At 46.1% G+C, this 18,306-nt stretch overlaps 1 protein-coding gene across 1 annotated transcript in view; it reads left to right on the top strand.

The window, feature by feature from the left end:
• The first annotated feature begins 1,250 nt into the window (after positions 1–1,250).
• LOC132456348 (neuronal membrane glycoprotein M6-b-like) overlaps positions 1,251–18,306 on the top strand; it is a 36,785-nt gene continuing 19,729 nt past the window's right edge. Inside the window, exon 1 of the mRNA XM_060050679.1 lies at positions 1,251–1,699. Within this exon, the coding sequence (XP_059906662.1) occupies positions 1,630–1,699 (70 nt within the window). The 5' untranslated portion in view covers positions 1,251–1,629. The remainder of the gene's footprint in view (positions 1,700–18,306) is intronic.

Raw genomic sequence — 18,306 nt, forward strand, 5'->3', positions numbered from 1 at the left:
AGGAGAACATCTCGCCCCCTGTTGGTGCTATTCCTCCATTCATTTCGAATGGAGAAGAAAGCGTGTTCAGGGTCACGCTTTGGTCAGGCAAAGCTTGACCCTGAACACGCCTTGCGATGTGGACCAACGTATCTATTTCACGCCTTGGCGTGATACCGGGTTGGTGTGTGCGCGTGTGTCTGCAGCAGATTTGAGACAAAGAGTGGCAAAAGCCGTGATAAAAGAGATACAACGAAAAACAACCACCATAGAGGGGGACAAAGTGTCCCCAATAATCAGCCAACCGACTGATCAATACGGAGGAAACGGCAACACAGAGCTGATCGGAGGAGTACACTAGGCCTACATAAACCTTCAAACCGAGAAAAAACTAAGATAAGTAGACATACACATCTTTCAAAATAAGCTGCAAAAATGCTAAGATTACATTTCATTTCAAGGATTTAACAGCTGACGAGTTTCCAGATATATCTGAGGGAGAGGACAGCTACGACAAAGTTGGTTCGCACTGGAGAGAGGGAAGGAAGGTAGGTAGCAGGTGGAATCGAACTTGGTTCGCCTGTTAACACACTAGCTTCTTAATGCCAGCTCTTCACTCCAGCTCTTCACTCCCTCTCTCCCTCCAGGGAGAGAGGGAGGCAGAGAGGTTGAGAGGGAGGGGGGAGGGAGAGGGAGGGGGGAGGGAGAGAGAGAGAGGGAGGGAGAGAGAGAGGGTCGGAGAGAGAGAGAGTGAGAGAGAGGATTCGAGGGAGGGAGAGAGAGGAAAATAAAGTCAAAGCCTTTGGATTGTCTCTCCTCCCACTCCCCTCCCTCCGATTCTTATCAGCCTCTCTCATTCCTCCTTCTGCCCCAATACGTCTGTCTTAAAATAGCACCTTCATCTGGTCTCTATTTCTCTGTCCCCTCCCTCTCTTTCCATCCCACTCACTCTCTCACTCTCTCCCTCGTATCACCAGATGGAGAGGGGGCAGTGTGTGTGTGTGTGTGTGTGTGTGTGTGTGTGTGTGTGTGTGTGTGTGTGTGTGTGTGTGTGTGTGTGTGTGTGTGTGTGTGTGTGTGTGTGTGTGTGTGTGTGTGTGTCTGTCGTTTTAGTGGTTGGCTGGCTGGACATCAGTTTGCATCCCGGGCTCCGCTAACTAACCCTGCGTCTGGTAACAAGACGAGTAGTACAAATATAACCTAGAACCAGTACACATCCATCTGGGGCGTGGGTAATCTGATAAATCTAAGCCGACGGCACGTGCGCATCTTGAAACTAGATTATAATATAGAAAGAGAGGTAGCGGCGCCGTAGGAAGGTTAATAGTGAGGAGACACAGAGGGAGAGAGAACAAGGGAGGGTGTGTGTGTGTACCAAGAGAGAGGGAGCGAGACAGTGAAAGTGAAGAGCGAGCGAGCGAGAGAGAGAGAGAGGGAGAGAGCGACAGAGAGAGCGAGAAAGAGACAGAGAGCAAAAGCGTGAGAGCGAGAGAGCGAGAGAGAGATACAGAGAGCGGGCGAGAGAGAGAGAGAGAGAGAGAGAGAGAGAGAGAGAGAGAGAGAGAGAGAGAGAGAGAGCGCATCTAGTCCACACTCGGATTCATCCCCCTCATAGGTAGAAGCGCGATAGCAGAACACCGTGTTTTAACCATGGAAGGGACGAAACCAGCGCCTGAGTCCACCGCGGAGGAGAGCCAGGAAGAGGGCCAGGAGAGCAGAGGTAGGCCGCCTCACACCCCGGCAGGAGGACACACATTCGGGCCATTTTTTTTTATTGTTGTACCGCCTGGTTCTCACTCCGTGCCTGCTGAGCGCTTTAACCCCCTGTTAATGGCTTCTCCCTCAGACGCCAGGCGGATCCTCCAGTCGCGCGTCGCTATATTGTGTCGCGCCCTGGGCGCCACACACAATAGCGACGACAGCGCCCTATCACAAATAAATAAAGCGAGTGAACAAAGCACGATTTCCCGATTTGATAGCAATTGTTTCATTTTTACGTGCTGATCACATTCGTTGCCGGTCGACGCGCTCCGCCGCGCGGCTGACGCGCAGCGTGTGGGCGGACGGAGAATTAGAAGAGAGACCATTACGATCAGAGGTGATGGTTGAATCTATTTTATGGAGTATAATAATTCAAAACTTGTGTCCGCGGTTACCTTGATTAGCCTTCATTACTCCACGCCTCGTGCACGAGCCCACAGCGGGGAGCTGTGCGTTTAAGCGACCGACAAACGACGGCTTCCGACGACGACAAATGGTCGCTTCCATAATTTTAACGCTATTTCCTTTAGACCTGTAGCAGCATGTGTGTGTGTGTGTGTGTGTGTGTGTGTGTGTGTGTGTGTGTGTGTGTGTGTGTGTGTGTGTGTGTGTGTGTGTGTGTGTGTGTGTGTGTGTGTGTGTGTGTGTGTGTGTGTGTGTGTGTGTGTGTTAGACGAGGTGTTCAGCGATAAAGCAACCCAACCACACAACGGGTCTTGGAGGGCGTGTCTTTGTTCGTCCACCCGGGGGTCTGTCTGCACTCGGTTCGGTTTTGAGGTAGACCCAGCCGAGGGATCGGGGGACTGATGAAGACGTCTCTGCTCCGAGACCGGAGACAAAATAAAAGAGAACGGGGCGGGGTGTGTTCGGAGGGGGACATTTCTGTTGTGATTGGCTGATTGGTGGGGGACATCTCTGTTGTGATTGGACGATTGGATGACGCAGCCAATCACATCTCCGTTGTGATTGGCTGCGTGCCGTGTTTCAGAACGACCCCGTGTTGCAGCTGTCCAACCCGTCGAGGCTTTTTCTGATTTTATTGTCAGGAAACAGGGGATTTAGCGTTGGTCTGATAGCCGTGTCTCATTAGCACAATAGCTCCTTAGCCCCTCTTAGATATCGGCCTATTCAGATGGATAATATGTTTTAATTCCTAATTTACGTCATTATGTCATTTTTTACATTGATATATGATACGTTTAGAAAATGAGGATTGAACTGTGTGTGTGTGTGTGTGTGTGTGTGTGTGTGTGTGTGTGTGTGTGTGTGTGTGTGTGTGTGTGTGTGTGTGTGTGTGTGTGTGTGTGTGTGTGTGTGTGTGTGTGTGTGTGTGTGTGTGTGTGTGTGTGTGCGTGCGTGTGTGCGTGCGTGATACAGGTGAGCATCTGTGTGGCAGAATACGATGACTTAGGCGCTGATGAAAAAGAAAAAGATAACATCATCCCTCTTGCTTGTGTGCAGCCTCTGCCTCACCATGTAACAGCAATGCTAACAAATGATATGTAGGCCTACTATCGTTGTCTCCAGTGCTGCTGCTAGCTATTTTGGGGCCCTAAGCATAACTCCTCCAAAGATCATGGGGGGGAAGTTAAAGAGATTGGATTTGGGGATGGCCTATTTGTCAATGCAATCAGACGTAAGTATGTTGTGTGTGTGTGTGTGTGAATTGTGTGTGTGTGTGTGTGTGTGTGTGTGTGTGTGTGTGTGTGTGTGTGTGTGTGTGTGTGTGTGTGTGTGTGTGTGTGTGTGTGTGTGTGTGTGTGTGTGTGTGTGTGTTTGTGTGTGTGTGTGGGGGGGTGTAGTTGTTTCAGTTGGACATCTGGAATTTATACATAATCTTATAGCATCTGTTGACTTTCTTGAGATTTACAATTTGGGCGGGAAGGCCAGAGGCGGAGGCCGATAAGGAGCTTGGGCCGCTCACTGTGTCCCCATGTCATGTCTTCCTGCTGCGTTACAACCGCCCCCGACCAGTTCAAATCAGGCTCACACTGGCATTGGATGGCTCTTTGGATACAAACCTTCGATGTTTTGTATGGTCCAAATCTGATGATTGGAACTTAAGGTGCGTTTTGGTATTCGCTGCGAACCGACTCGGACCTTGGATGTGACCTCACACCCACACTTCAAGCGTTTTATTATGTTTCGGTCGTTGGAGAAAAACATGGACGCCACCCGGAAAGCTGAGATACGGACGTAGTAAGGTATTGCAGTAATACGAGTGATTGAAATTGCCATTTAAACCACCAAAGCAGTCCATCACAATATAACATTTCATACTTACAAGTCACACTGGGCGCAGCCATCTTTAATTCTGTCTCGGAATCCTTGCTCGGTCTCCTCTGAGTTCAACCGAGCAAGCAAGTTCGCCGTGCGTCCTCCGACCTCCGAGACGGATGGATAATAAAACGCACCATTTATCCAGCGTGCTGCTAGGTGGACACGCCCACAGGTGATGTCACTAAAACACTGGAAGCAACCGTTTTTTAAAAGGCTTGTTAACGGCTTTTCACACTCACACCTGTTGGCGTAATATCACACCCTTTAAAGTTGTTTAGATGTGGAGAAGATTTTAGGTCTCAGCTTAGCTTAGAGGCAGAGCGGGTTGGCTGGTAACTGGAAGGTTGCTAGTTAGATCCCGGCTCGTCCTAGCTGAGTGTTGAGGTGTCCCCAAGCAAGAACCCTCACCCTGACTGCTTCTGACGAGCTGGCTGTCGCCTTGCATGGTTGACTCTGTCGTCGGTGTGTGAATGTGTGCATGAATGGTTGTCCGTCGCTTTGGATAAAAGCTTCCGCAAAATCCTCTAAATGTTAATGTAATGGGTGCTTTCTCACCTGAGCCGGTTGGTCAGTCTCAATCGAACCCTGTTGCGTTTCCGCCCCCGATACCAGGGTCCGCTTGGCAAGTTCTCAAAGCTCATTTGAGCACTAGTGTGGACCAAACTAAACTAAATCCCAGTCTCGGCCCACTTCCAAGTGAACTCTGGTATGGTCCACTTCAGGTGTGAACGTGATCCATCGGTTCTCTTCTGCAGTATACTGGAAATAATGAACATGCAGCCAGGTAAAAGTTTAGAGGATGACTATACAAAGCAATAGCTTGTGGTCACTCACAAATACATTGTCTTTGTTCAGCGATTCAGCAACAGAATGGTGGAAATAGGGTTATTTTTTTATTTGTAGAAACACCTAAGCAAAATTTAAAAGAAGCTAGGACCGCAAGAGTTGTTGTTGCTCCAGTATTATTGTCTGCAACAAGGAAGCAATACGAGTTTCCCTCTGATGAGCTGTCCAATAGACTAGCGACCTGTTCGACAGCGAGATGTGTCTACATTTTTGGGATTGCTTCATAAAGTCCTGTGTGAACACGAACTGAACCAAATGAAAATGCAACACAGCATTATCGGGAGGGCTACGTTTCCCTGCGTGTTTTGTTTCTGCTGCAGCTATGTATTAAAGACCCCAGCTGAATTCATTCATAAATTATGCATCTGTGTTGCGCTAATTAGCAAAGATGAGCAGTCACTTTAGATTTCTAACACTGTTGCCATGACAATGGCTGTTCAGTGACAGGCAACGACGTAGAAGAAATATTCAACACAAAGCAACTGTCACTCTGCAAGCTAACAGCTAACTGTATATTCTTTTGTTTCATAGACAAAATAAAAGCAACAAAATATAACATGATGGCATGATAAATACAACGTTTACTAATGTCAGATTCATCATATGATCTCACATAATTAAATTGATTAAGCCTTTGACAAAAGAAACGTACGCTGAACAAAAACTTGTAAATGTCAATAACAATTTAGCATAGTCAATACAATAGCATACAAAGCATACAAAACATAGCACAATTTTGCATTATGCTTACTAGGCTAGCATAGCGGGAAATAGCGTTACGTAGCCAAAAGCATAGAATACCGTTTTCTTACCAAGGTAGAAAAGGACAGGGTTGTGTTAACACAAACAATATGTTGTCTCCCTGTTTACGGAGATGCTGTCTCTTTGTGGTGCACTCACAGCCACTCCTGATTACAATCTGGAAAATGAGCAGGCAAGGCAAGACCAACATTGTCTACAATCATACGGTTACCATAATGTCCATCACTCTCTCATTCAATCTATAACCCGGCAGTAGTTCCCAGCATCAACGCATGCCATGGCGATCTATCGTAACTCACAAACACGTCTGTCGGCTCATTAAAATATGATGCAGACATTTTCCCCTGGTGACATTCTGCGGTCTTTGAACCTTGTTTTGGGAAACACTTTCGGAAATCCTTTTTTTTTTTATAAATCCAGACTTGCTCCGAGACATCTGCCAAAAAATATCTTCTTACTAAGTCTGTGTGTGTGTGTGTGCACGTGCTCATGTGTAATAAACCGCTATGACTTTGGCTATTGCTCACGTTTAAAGGTACAGTGTGTAGAATTGAGTGGCGTCTGAAAAATTATTATTTTTAAATTAGTTTATAATCCCATGAAATTATGAATTGTTGTGTTTCCGTTCCTCAGCTATGTTTTGGTAACTACCTCAAAACGTCCCTGTTTTGAGGTAGTTTCCCTGTTCAATAACTAAAGGTAGGCTTTCACTCTTTTAGAGAAAGTTGGTATTCAAAACTAACTCATGGTATCAAAAGCATATCTTTATTCACGTACTGCAGTGCAAGTAAATCTTGGCTTGTAGCACCGACTGTGGTGAATGATCAACGCCTATAACCGATAACGATAATTAGAGTTCTCGAAATATAGTTCACCACTATGGATGCAAGAAGACTGTTTGTGGAAACAATAAATGCTGCTACCGTCACCAAGTCCTACAACTTATTGGGTGTCCATGGTAACTGACAAAGAAACCGGAGCGTGATTGGTTAAACAGATTAATTCACAGGCTATGGCCATAAAAATCGACCATGGTGCGATTACAATTAATGTCCCTTTGTGTTTAGTTCCACTCAGATCCATCAGTTGTAATTATAGTTTTATATTTACAGACAAAATAACTAAACACAAATCATAAATCGACCAAGGACCCTCATCACGTGACATCTGGCTACTTTATGTGGTCATAGACGATGACAACCTTTTGGAAGCACACAACACAGGCCGGGCCAGGCCCCCCTAGTCGCTTGAAAGGAATTTGTGAGGGGGTGGGGGGCAACATCACTGCTTGTGGCCCCCTCCATTTTACACACAGGTCCAGTGTGTAAAGAGGACCACTACATAAAATGTAGTGGTCCCAAGAGGACCACTACATAAAATGTCCATGAAAAGTTTAAAACCAGGCCATTTTACTAGGGATGCACCGAAATGAAAATTCAAAAAAAAAAACCGAAAACAAAAAAAAACCGAAACACCGAAAGAAATTATTATGACAATTATTAGTACCATTTAGGGTTGCCGCGGTATACGGTATTAGGTTAAAAAAGGTTAAAAGTTTGGCAGCTTGCCTTTGCACTGTTTTATTTTTTATGTGTTTTTTCATAAAAAAAAAATATATATACAAACCTAATAGATAGGCTACCTAATAAAGCGTTGGAACACGCAAGACCGGTAACCGGTAAACAAACCCCGCGAAGCCCAATCCCTACGAGAGCTCCCCGCGCTACGGCCATCCGGAGGCGCACAGAGCCCTGATGGCCGTGATATTATATCTAAAATGATATTATACTATTATATATAGAACGTTATACCGATAATTGGTGCGCTGCCAGACGCTGTCACCGAGTGTGAGAGGAGAGTTGACGGAGAAGATGGCGGTTGACCTAGTTTCAAAGTTTATACCGTTTATACTCGATAATACAACCCTCGTACGATTGCATTTATGGCTATGACTGTGTACTAACTTCGTTAAAATCAAGGCATTGCAATTTTTGCAAATCGCTATACGTGGGTCTTTCTCAGAAACATTGAAAAACGTCCGCACCGCAGACATATTGGCGCTTCGAGACAAGCGTGTTCTGGCTGCGCTTTTTGTTTGCGTCATCACAAATTTCTGTTTCGGCCGTGTTGTTTCGGTGATAAAAGTATTTCGGTCGAAAACTGAAAATTCGCTTTTGGGCCATTTTCGGCCGAAAATTTTCGGTGGCCGAAAATTCGGTGCACCCATACATTTTACCCAGGTAACCATCGAGCCAGCCACACGCAGCTGGTCAGCTGCACTTCAGCATTCACAGAAGCATTCACTGACTTGTTTTGATCAACTTACAGTCAGTACACAAACATGTGATTAGGGCACATGTTAGGGGTAAGGGGGCATCTCGAAGATGTCTGTGTACCTTTCGAACCCCATAACCTTAAGGCTGGAAATTGAACCCCCTTACCACTATACCCCCATTTCATAAACACACCAGCGTTTACACAAAGTCCCAGTTTACATTCTTCCCCAGAGGGATGGAGGGCCCGGGGACGGTGTAGGTCCTGTTGTAGAATTAATAATAACAACTTATCTAATTCACTTCAACTAGCTATAAGCAAGAGAAATCGGGGAGTCCAGGTCAAGTATAGATGGAGAGTTTATTGCCACCCGCAAACGAGAGACAAATGGTATCCTCGAATACACACTACTGAACGAATCCCGGACAGCTCCTTATATCCCCGATTCTTACACAATACAAAGTTGGACTTTCCTCAAATATAGAATTTCCCATCAGGGTCATTACTGTGTGGATGTCAGCATTATCTTATGTCTTCTGAGTCCCAATGTGACCTTATATATTATCCTTATACAAACAGAGATGATGCACACGTGTGAATGTAAGCATTGTCTTCAGAGAGTACATCAAAATGGGAGTAGACTGGACTCTGACTGATGTGCCACATGGCCCATCAGGTGAGAATGTCCTGGACCTACTCACTGGTGTACCACGGCACATAACATCTAGGTTAAAGGTGATCAGCTCTTTTCCACCATTAAAGTATATATATGATATGTAGGCCTGATAATAATCATAGTTTAACATAGAATGTAAGGTTAATTTCTACCACAGTCCCAAGCTCACAAAGCCAGTCAAAGTGATGGGCTTGGTTGATGGGTTTTTATAGGAACTCTGAAGAAGAGGCCTTGATTTGTTTCGTTCAACAGGAGGACATATGAGGTCTCTCCCCACCCTTATTTACTCCTCTCCACGGCAATGCTGTCTGTTATTCTAATGAGGCTCTTAGAGCGTCACTTGATAGGAGAAGATGATCCCTTATTGATCTCTGACAGGAGATTCAGGATCAGATCTCCTGTGGGCGACGTCTGTTTCACCCCCCCTCCCGCCTTCCTGTCCAGATGTCAGACCTTGTGACCTTTCACCTTTGCTCTAGGGCCCCATGAATCACCCTGACACAAACGCACACGCACTAATATACATGAGCACACACACACACACACACACACACACACACACACACACACACTCTAAAACCAGCACTTAATTTCTCGCCCGCTCTGTGTCCTGTGTTTTATAGACTGTGTGTCTCTCTCTCTCTCTCTCTCTCTCTCTCTCTCTCTCTCTCTCTCTCTCTCTCTCTCTCTCTCTCTCTCTCTCTCTCTCTCTCTCTCTCTCTCGCTCACTCTCTCTCACACTCACCACACACACCACACAAACCTCTTTGCTCCCTGGCCCCTGGATGTGTGAGTTAGTGGTAGCATCTGAAAGCTGTCAGAGAGAGAAGGAGAGAGAGACATAGAGAGAGAGCTACTCTGTCGCCCTGAGCTGTCGGACTCCATCTGGCTCTAGATTGTGTGTGTGTGTGCATGCATGCGTGAGTGTGTGCATGCGTGCGTGCGTTTGTGTCTCTCTCTCTGGTAGTATAGTTGATGTGTGTGTTAGTGTGTTTATGTGTGTGCGTTGTTGTATAATACACCTTTGAGTATTTGTGTGTGCTAGTAGGCTGCATTTGCATGTGTGTGCGTGTGTGTGTGGGCTGTTTGTTTATGCATCTTCAAATGTGACCAGGGGGTACTGTGTGGGCGTGTGGGTGTGTGAGTGTGTGAGTTCATGTGTGCAGAGAAAGAGAGCTCTATTTTTAATTGCAGCTGTGGGCCGGGCAGGCCTGCCTACTTTACACAACAATATCCTGTGTTTAAACAGCAGGCTATATCTTTCATTTTATAAAAATGTTTATACGCTCAGGTCGCAACCAATGAAATGGACATGCAAGAGTTTCTGTATTACACTTTTTATAGAAGTATAGACTATTTATAATAATAGGAATATCAGGTGCACTGATGCTGCTGACAAGAACATAACTGGTACAAGTACATCAACATTGAGTAGGAAGAAACAAATTATTATGTTCAACGTAAAATAAGCTTTACTTGTAGGCTCTAACCCTTCGTTTTACATTTACAGAGAAAATAACTATACACAAATCATAAATCGATCAAGGACCCTCATCACGTGACACTTGGCCACTTTATGCGGTCTTAGACGATGACAACCTTTTGGAAGTACTTACTGGCCCCCACACAACACAGGCCGGGCCAGGCCTGTTGCTTAAAAGGGGTGTGTGAGGGGGGATGCAGTTGTTTGTAGCTCAGGTATTAGGTCTCTCCCAGTCTCCCTTTCTTTCTAAACATGCCTGTTATTGCAGAGTTCTTCAAGGAAAGTGGTCAAATCCGGATATCTTTTTAAGTTACTTTATTTGTTAAAGTATTTCGGTATGGTAACTATGGAGCAAAAGGAGGTGGAAGCGTGTTGAACACGTGCTGAGCGTCTCCCAGCTGATCAAAAACATTAACCCTTTGTCTGCTAACAGCTAGAAGATTCTGACGAGTTTGAGCTCACAGCTGACTATTATGGTCAGATCCACGTGGCCTGTGTAAAGTGGGCGGAGCCGGTGTGACGTATTACCCTCGGCTTCCTCACTTGTCTGTGGTGCTGCCTTCTGTGGATGGAGCAGCTATTGCAGCCTTCAGTAAGGTCTTGCTCCCCTTGTGGCTATGTATAGTATTTACGGCTTATATGTTTGGTCCTGCTTCCTAGGGGCTATGTGGGGGCAGCTCAGGTTCTTAAAATACGTAACACTGTGAAGATTTAACACAGGTCTCTAAGGTCGCTATGAGCCAGCCTCACAGTAAACAGTTCTCAAAGGACAGAACACCCCCATCAGGGTTATGTCGATGTACAGTGGAGTCAACAAAAAATAACCAAGTGGGGGGCAGATTTTCGTTCCCAGCATGCCTTGTTCCTCCAAAAGATGCCAACTCCGTTCACGCCCACTGGTTCCCAATCGGCTAGCGGCTAGCTACCTCAAACACATCGTTACCCCGCGATGACAGCTACAAGATGGAGGTTTTGCAGGGCGTGGTCGCATGCAGCGTGTGGACCTCATAGTGATCTGGGTAAGTCATGAGACAAGGTTTAATGATGGGCTTTTCCCTGAGTGTTTCACTCTGGGAAAGTAGCATACATTAGGACTCGGTCAGACAGGCTACAGACAGGCTACAGGCTACAATTAGCTTATTATAATTATAACTAGAGTTTTCGCGCGTGCGTTGCGCGCGCTCAACCTCTAGTTGTAATCAAACCCATAGCAATAATGTGGAAACCCCAGTCGATAATGTAACAAATTTCTGAGCGCATAATATAATAACATTTTGCCTATAATTTTACATTCGTTCACCACAAATGACCCTTAAAAGCAGTGAAAACCTTTTTTTCTTTTAACCATTCAGCGAACAAAAGGCAACAGGCTGAAAATCATTTAGGGGGCCACTCAATGACATGCAGAAGCATCATCAACACGCCCACTGAAGTGGTGTGACTTTCTACTCCTCATTCACATATAAGGTCATTTACATTTCCTTCAGAGAAAATACTACCTCTGTGGTAGTATTATCCAGGAGATTTTCAGGGTACAAATTTCAGGATATGTTGTTCACACAGGTTGTTCACGGCCCATCAGGAGAATATCAGGACTTACACGTGTGTCTTGAAGCAGCTAGTGTGTCAGCATTTGATTACATTATAAATTTAGTCAATTTATGGTAACAGGTGTAATTGTTCAATGGAAAGTGTAGTATACTATGCATGCAATTCAATTATTAAATAGCTTTCCCTGTTATTCAGGGCTGAAAAGTGCATTTGTTCTGTGTTATAGGGACACTGTCTCTTTAAGATCACGTGACTTATGTGTTGTGCCGGTCGGTGCGATGTTTGAAAGTAACGGTTTTTATATGACAAAATGAGCGACCCTGGGGCCTGTACCACGAAGCTCGCTTAGAGGGTTAGCGAGGCATGTTGAGCTCAAAGCCTGGGTTAGTTGTACCACGAAAGTCGATCTCTTTTAGCGTCGCTGTATCACCATGGTGACTTATGCTCGCAACCAAACCTGGTCGGGAGCAGTTTTTCGGCTTAGCCTAGCCGGAGATCGGCTACTTAAATCGGCGTGCGCAGCTTCCTAGCCCCTCCTCTGACAATGGCGTCACCATTTGTGGGTGTTCCCGTGGACCTCGGCGCAGTTCTCGTACAGGCGTCTCTCCGGAGACAGAGGGTTTTACGGGACAGAACCGATCCCTTGGCATTGTCTGACGATATTCAGATTTCAGACTTTATTGTCATTGTGCAAACAACGAAATTGGGGTTCTTCATGAGAGATACAGATTCTCATCAGAGGGTGTTCGTTATTTGATCGTCCTTTTGGACCTTATGTAGACAATGCTTACTGTTGCGCATTGTGTCTCCGTGACAGAGTGCTAGAGTGGAGGTAGCCCGTCAGTCTTGAATTTCTGCGCGGGGGGTTCGACTCCCAAGTGACGCGAATGTATGTGAAGCTTATGCATATGGAATACTTATTCACTAAAGCTTATGGAATTATATTTTTGTGCTTATTTCGAACTTGAACCCATATTTTCAAGGCCGTGCTGGCACCACATCTATGGGGGTAAAATCCATGATGATAGACCGGCGAATTTGAACCCCGGTCGCTGGCGTTCGGGTCTTATACTAATCCACTATGCTACAGCCGCTACCTCTCAGCGGTTGATAACATGCGATACATTTCTTACATAGGGTGTATTTTAAGTGAATTCCCTAAATGATAGAATAAGGCAGGATGGACGTTGCTTATGCATTTTTAAATCATCATCATTCTGTTTGGATTAATGGCGAACAATTCTGCATTTGGCATAGTTATTTTATAGACAATATGCAGAATGTTTTCACTTGTACGCATATAGACTGCTTGATCTATCGTAAAGGTGAGAAAAATGACGCAAAAAACGCCCCTTTCAAGTGAACGCGCACTGAACCTAAAGCGGAAAACCTGGTTCAACTAATTGAATCTAAAGTGAGCTTCGTGGTACCATTTAACTCTGATTGCGAGTTGCGGCTCTGTCGAGCCAGGTTTTCCCAAGAAAGCCTGGGTATGTTCAGCGAGGTTCGTGGTATACCAGGCGAGTGTCGCTGCGGTGTGTGCGTGTGTGTTCTTACCTGGGCGCATGTGTCGATGGCGGAGCAATTATGTTTACAAACATAACGTCTTCCCTGGGCCCCGTTTCCCGAAAGCATCTTTAGCCTAACGCCTCGTGCCCACTACCTCCTTCCGTTGACTGATCCCCATTGACTTTGAATGGGGACGGACGCGCAATGCATTGTGGATCCGTCCGTTCCGTTGAGAAGTTGAAAAATGTTAAACTTTTTCGGCAGCGACGGATCCGTCATCCAATCAGATTGCGTATGCAAATTTAAGCACTGTGACGCGACTCGGGCTCTGACGATACTAGAAAGCGGGAAAGCGGGTCATCTTGCCTCGCAACAAGCAGGAAGAAGCGGGAAGAACCCGGCGAAGCGATTTGATTGGCTGACGGATTCCTCTGCAAAGACTACTCCCCCATCCGTCAGCCACGCCTTCCCACGTCCGTTGACTGACGGTGCAGTGGGCATGTAGGGTAACGCCTCGTGCCCACTGCACCGTCAGTCAACGGACGTCAGTCACAGTGCTTAAATTTGCATACGCGATCTGATTGGATGACGGAACCGTCGCTGCCGAAAAAGTTGAACATTTTTCAACTTTCTGACGGTGGCGAACGCTCCAACTGAACGGACGGATCCACAATGCATTGCGTGTCCGTCCCCATTCAAAGTCAATGGGCAACGGTCAACTGACGGAGGTAGTGGGCACGGGGCATAAGTGGATCGCAGAGTGGGTCGTACGAGCATCGTACAGTTTTCACACCGTTTCCCGAAAGCATCTTTGGTAACGAACGTCTTGAAAACGCTCGTGGCTAACGAGTGCACCAGGGTCCTCGTAGGACGCTAAGAGCCTCGTTAGCCTACTATAGGCTCGGTGGCGTAACCCGCGGACATTCCTAGTATTGGATGCGTTTTATTATAACACATTGGTAATGGTGTATCACGTGCGTCTGAGCCTAATGTGGGCCATTATGTTCTTAGTTTGAGAGAGGCAGTCCAGGAAATGTTTGAGCAGGCAGGGCACTTAAAATATGTGAGAGAAAGTGGGGGGGATTTTTGCAGACTGACATAGGCTACTCATAAAACGTAGCCTAAAATAATGTAAAAAAATAAAAATAATAATAATAATAAAAATATTAATTATAAAAATATAAAAAAAAATGCAAAGGAGCAGGCAAAAGGCTGGGATATGGTGGGGATTGGTCACGTTGACGGGAATGTTTAGTGACACGTGGGAGGGTGGAGGGGGTTAAAAAAAAGTCTCAATCACTCTTCGACGTGCATGAAAACCAGCCGCGTAGTTATGAGGGAGGCCGTCCTCACACCGATCTTCCTCGTCGTCATCGTCCTCAATGTCGATTTGTTTCTTCAATGATAATGCATACAATTATAATTGAAATCGTAACAGTTATACATATAAAAGGTACATGATCTCATCTGTCATTGCCCCCTGAGGACATCTCAGAGGAAGTGACATCACTTGTGCGGGCATCATAATCCTTCATAACGCGCAGTTCTAGGTGTTCACCAGGTGTGGTTCAGCTTCCATTTTACGATTCGGAAAATAAAGACATAAGTCACGAGACTAAGCTTGGCTTAGAGTCTCATATTTTTCATTTATCCAGGTAGAACACGTTGAGAATTAAGAAGTATTTTGTGAGGGGGACCAGCTTTCAGATTCCTGATATGACATGGCCACGCCCTGTGTAGCCTCACTGCCATCCGTGTATTCTAAATTTGATGTTATGTTAATCGATCACGACCTGCAACATCAACTCCTGTTGTCATTGAAACATATCTCCAAAACGTTGATGCATCGACTTGATTGGTCCGAGATTTGCGTTCTCCAAAGGTCAAACGTGTCTGTCATTTTGTGACTGGTGTTCCAGAATCGGATTTTGTTCCAGATTTTGTTCCAGAATCGTGTGTGTGTGTGTCTGTGTGTCTCTGTGTGTGTGTGTGTGTGGTTGTCTGTATGTGGTTGTGTATACAAGGTTGTGTGTGTAAGTGGTTGTGTGTAGTTGTGTGTCAACACCTCAGTCTCCGACCAGCTGTTACGTTCATCTCTCGATTTATAAATACCAGATACGTAGATAGAGAGAAAGATAGACAGACAGAGCGATGAAGGTAGATAAATGGACGCGCAGACAGACAGACAGACAGACAGACAGACCCATAAAAAGAAAGAAACAAATCCACAGTAGGGTAAGCAAGGAGAGGAGGGTTGTTGCTAAAAGAGAGTGTGGGTCCCTTGCTGTGAGAGAGGGGAGGCTCCATGAAGTATTCATGAGCACCGATGTTTGTCAAGTCTTGATTAAAGGATCTCTCTATCACTCCCTCAGAGTGTATGAAGTACCTCAGCTATATCATTAGCCTAATAGCCTGTAATGTATGCTTTACTATTTGGAATATTTATCATTATATATATTTATATTTTTGTCTAGCATATTCGATCTTTCTAGTATATCATGCCCTCGTTACCGGCACCAGTGTGGATCTGACAATGGTAGACTTGGTAAAAGTGTCGCTTATCTCTACATCCTCTTTCTATCTCTTGCTTTCTCTCTCTCTCGCTCTAACTCAGTACCTCTCTCATCTTCCAAGCCTCGTTTGTGAACTACCCAAAATGCACCAGGAGAACGCAGGCCCCTGACTAACAGGGGGGTTTCTAAATTGGAACATCACCCGCGGCGAACAGCAGACCGGCCCTCTGAAATATTTAAAAAGGGTTCTCAGCGCTCTGATTGGTGTTCAGACGTATTCGGGGGTCGTTAAGACTAAGCACAGCACTCTAGAGTTGGTCATAAAACCGCAAGCCCTTATTGGTTACAGTCACTCCATGATTGCACGTTGTTTCATCATCCAACAAATGATGTCGTGACTGGAGTTTCTTTTTTATCGGAAACTAGGTAAAAAAAAATACAGAGGATGGAAAGATTTCAGTGCGGTCTAAATCTGCTGTTTGGGTCTGAGACCACAGCTGGTACCTGTTCACGCTTCATATGCTAATTGGTGTGTACACATGTCACTTCTGCGTTCCCAGGGCGGGCGGCCTTCTAATCCTGCACCATGTCTGTTGGTACATAAATAAGTATTGGTGTTTGGCGTTCAATATTTGCTGCTTTGTGGTTAAACAGAGATTAGAATATGCTCCCAGGATGTATATTATTGGGAATGGTTGGAGGCTCAACGCTTCAAACGTGCGATTAAGACGTGTTCACAGGTGCATTTTGAAACACAGGGTCTCATTGTCTACCGCTCTGCTCCTCTCTCACTATCTTTATCACACCATCACCACTCTCTCTCTCTCTCTCTCTCTCTCTCTCTCCCTTTATTTCTCTCTCTCTCTCTCTTTTTCTCTCTCTCTCTGCAGTCTCCTCACCCTCTCCCTCTCTCCCAGGGAGAATATGAATGGAATAAATGGATTATGTTTTTAACACCGGACACTTGAAGCTCATTGGATCAGGTGTGACCAATAGCGCAGAGCCTCCAGAGGATTCCGGAAGTCGGCGGGAAAGGAAATGGATTCCTTGTGTGGATCATCCTTCTGAACTGACATCTCTCAGATAGCAATAGCAGTGTGTGAGTGTGTGTGTGTGTGTGTGTGTGTGTGTGTGTGTGTGTGTGTGTGTGTGTGTGTGTGTGTGTGTGTGTGTGTGTGTGAAACAGCAGCAGTGTACGTCGGGCTACGTGCTGAACTGGGTCGTGTGTAACACGTTGCCATGGCAACTGCTGCGTCGGCCAGGCCCTAGGGCCAAGAACTGCTTTGTTTTTTATTTTTTATTATTTTTCATCTCTCTCTCTCTCTGTCCCTCCCCCTCCACCCACATACCCTCACACAATCTCTGTCCTCCCAGACTTTCCCTCTCTTTCTCTCTCTCTACTGTCCTTTTTTTGTCTTCTTTCTTCCTGTCGCTTCCCTCGCTCGTTTTCCCTCAATCAAATTTCCTTTTGTTATCTCCACCTCCCTCCCTTCTCTCACTCCTCTCTCTCCCTCCCTCCCTTCCTCCTCTCCCTCTCTCCCTCCCTCCTCTCTCTGCCTCCCCCTCCTCACTCCCTCGCTCCCCCCTCCCCATCTCCCCTCCTTCCCTCCCTCCACCTCTCTCCCTCCCCCCTCCCCTCCCTCCCTTCTGTAACTGTAAGGGTTTTAATAAAAGGGCCTTTTTAACCAATCCTAGTTCTCTCTCATTGTCTCTCGCCCACTCATTCCTGTCACAGTGAAGTTTGGTTGTGACAGGGGAGGCGCACGCCAGGGTCTTCACATGCCTGCGTGTGTATGTGTGATGTGTGTGCGTGCATGAGCGTGCTTGTGTGTGTGTGTGTGTGTGTGTGTGTGTGTGCGTTTAAATCAGTCATAATTCATTACAGGTACGGAATATGAAATCAAAAGCATTAAGGCCTATAACGCACTGAGAATTTGGGTGGAAATAACAAGTAAACCACACCTAGAGACGCAGGGTCGCAGGCCCGGAGGTGAGTTACTCAGAGTCACCCCCCTCCCAGGGTAGAACCAACCATCCACCTTGATTGTTGCCTTGATTTATTCAGCCACGGACTCTCTGTGAATAAGCGGCAGCACACAGACGGCACAGGGCATATCTCAGAGACAGAAGAAGAAGGGGAGTCAGAAGGACCGGGAAAGGGGAGCAGTGTGGAGGTGTGAAGGAGGAGATGACATATGGAGGGGGAGAGTTGGGTCAGGAGAGGGATGAGTGGAGACTGAGAGGGAGAGAAAGATGTAGCAGTGGAGAGAGGATGTACAGATGATTTCTGTCTCACTCGTAAGAGACAGATAGAGGCAGATAGCTGGAGAAAGGGAAGAGAGAATAGAGGGAGAGAGAGAGAGAGAGAGAAAGTGTAGACAGAGAGAGAGAGAGTGAGGGTAATAGAGCGAGGTCTATGGGCGGACCAAAGACTGTCACCTAAATCCAGCGCCCTAATGAAATGCCCATTGATTTCCATTAGGGCCGACTTCGGCTCTCTGTCCGGCCGGCTCTGTCTCCCATTAGAAACCTTTTACAGCCCGCAGAGAGATAAACGCTCAGCAGGCATCGCCAGGGGCAGACCCAAGAACAGGGGTCCTTTTTTACAGACCTCACCAGCATGGGGGGGTGGGTGATGGTGGACTGGGTCTCAGAGGGAGGAAATATGTCTT

This window comes from Gadus macrocephalus, chromosome 4 (genome assembly GCF_031168955.1).
Source record: "Gadus macrocephalus chromosome 4, ASM3116895v1".
Lineage (NCBI taxonomy): Eukaryota > Metazoa > Chordata > Actinopteri > Gadiformes > Gadidae > Gadus > Gadus macrocephalus.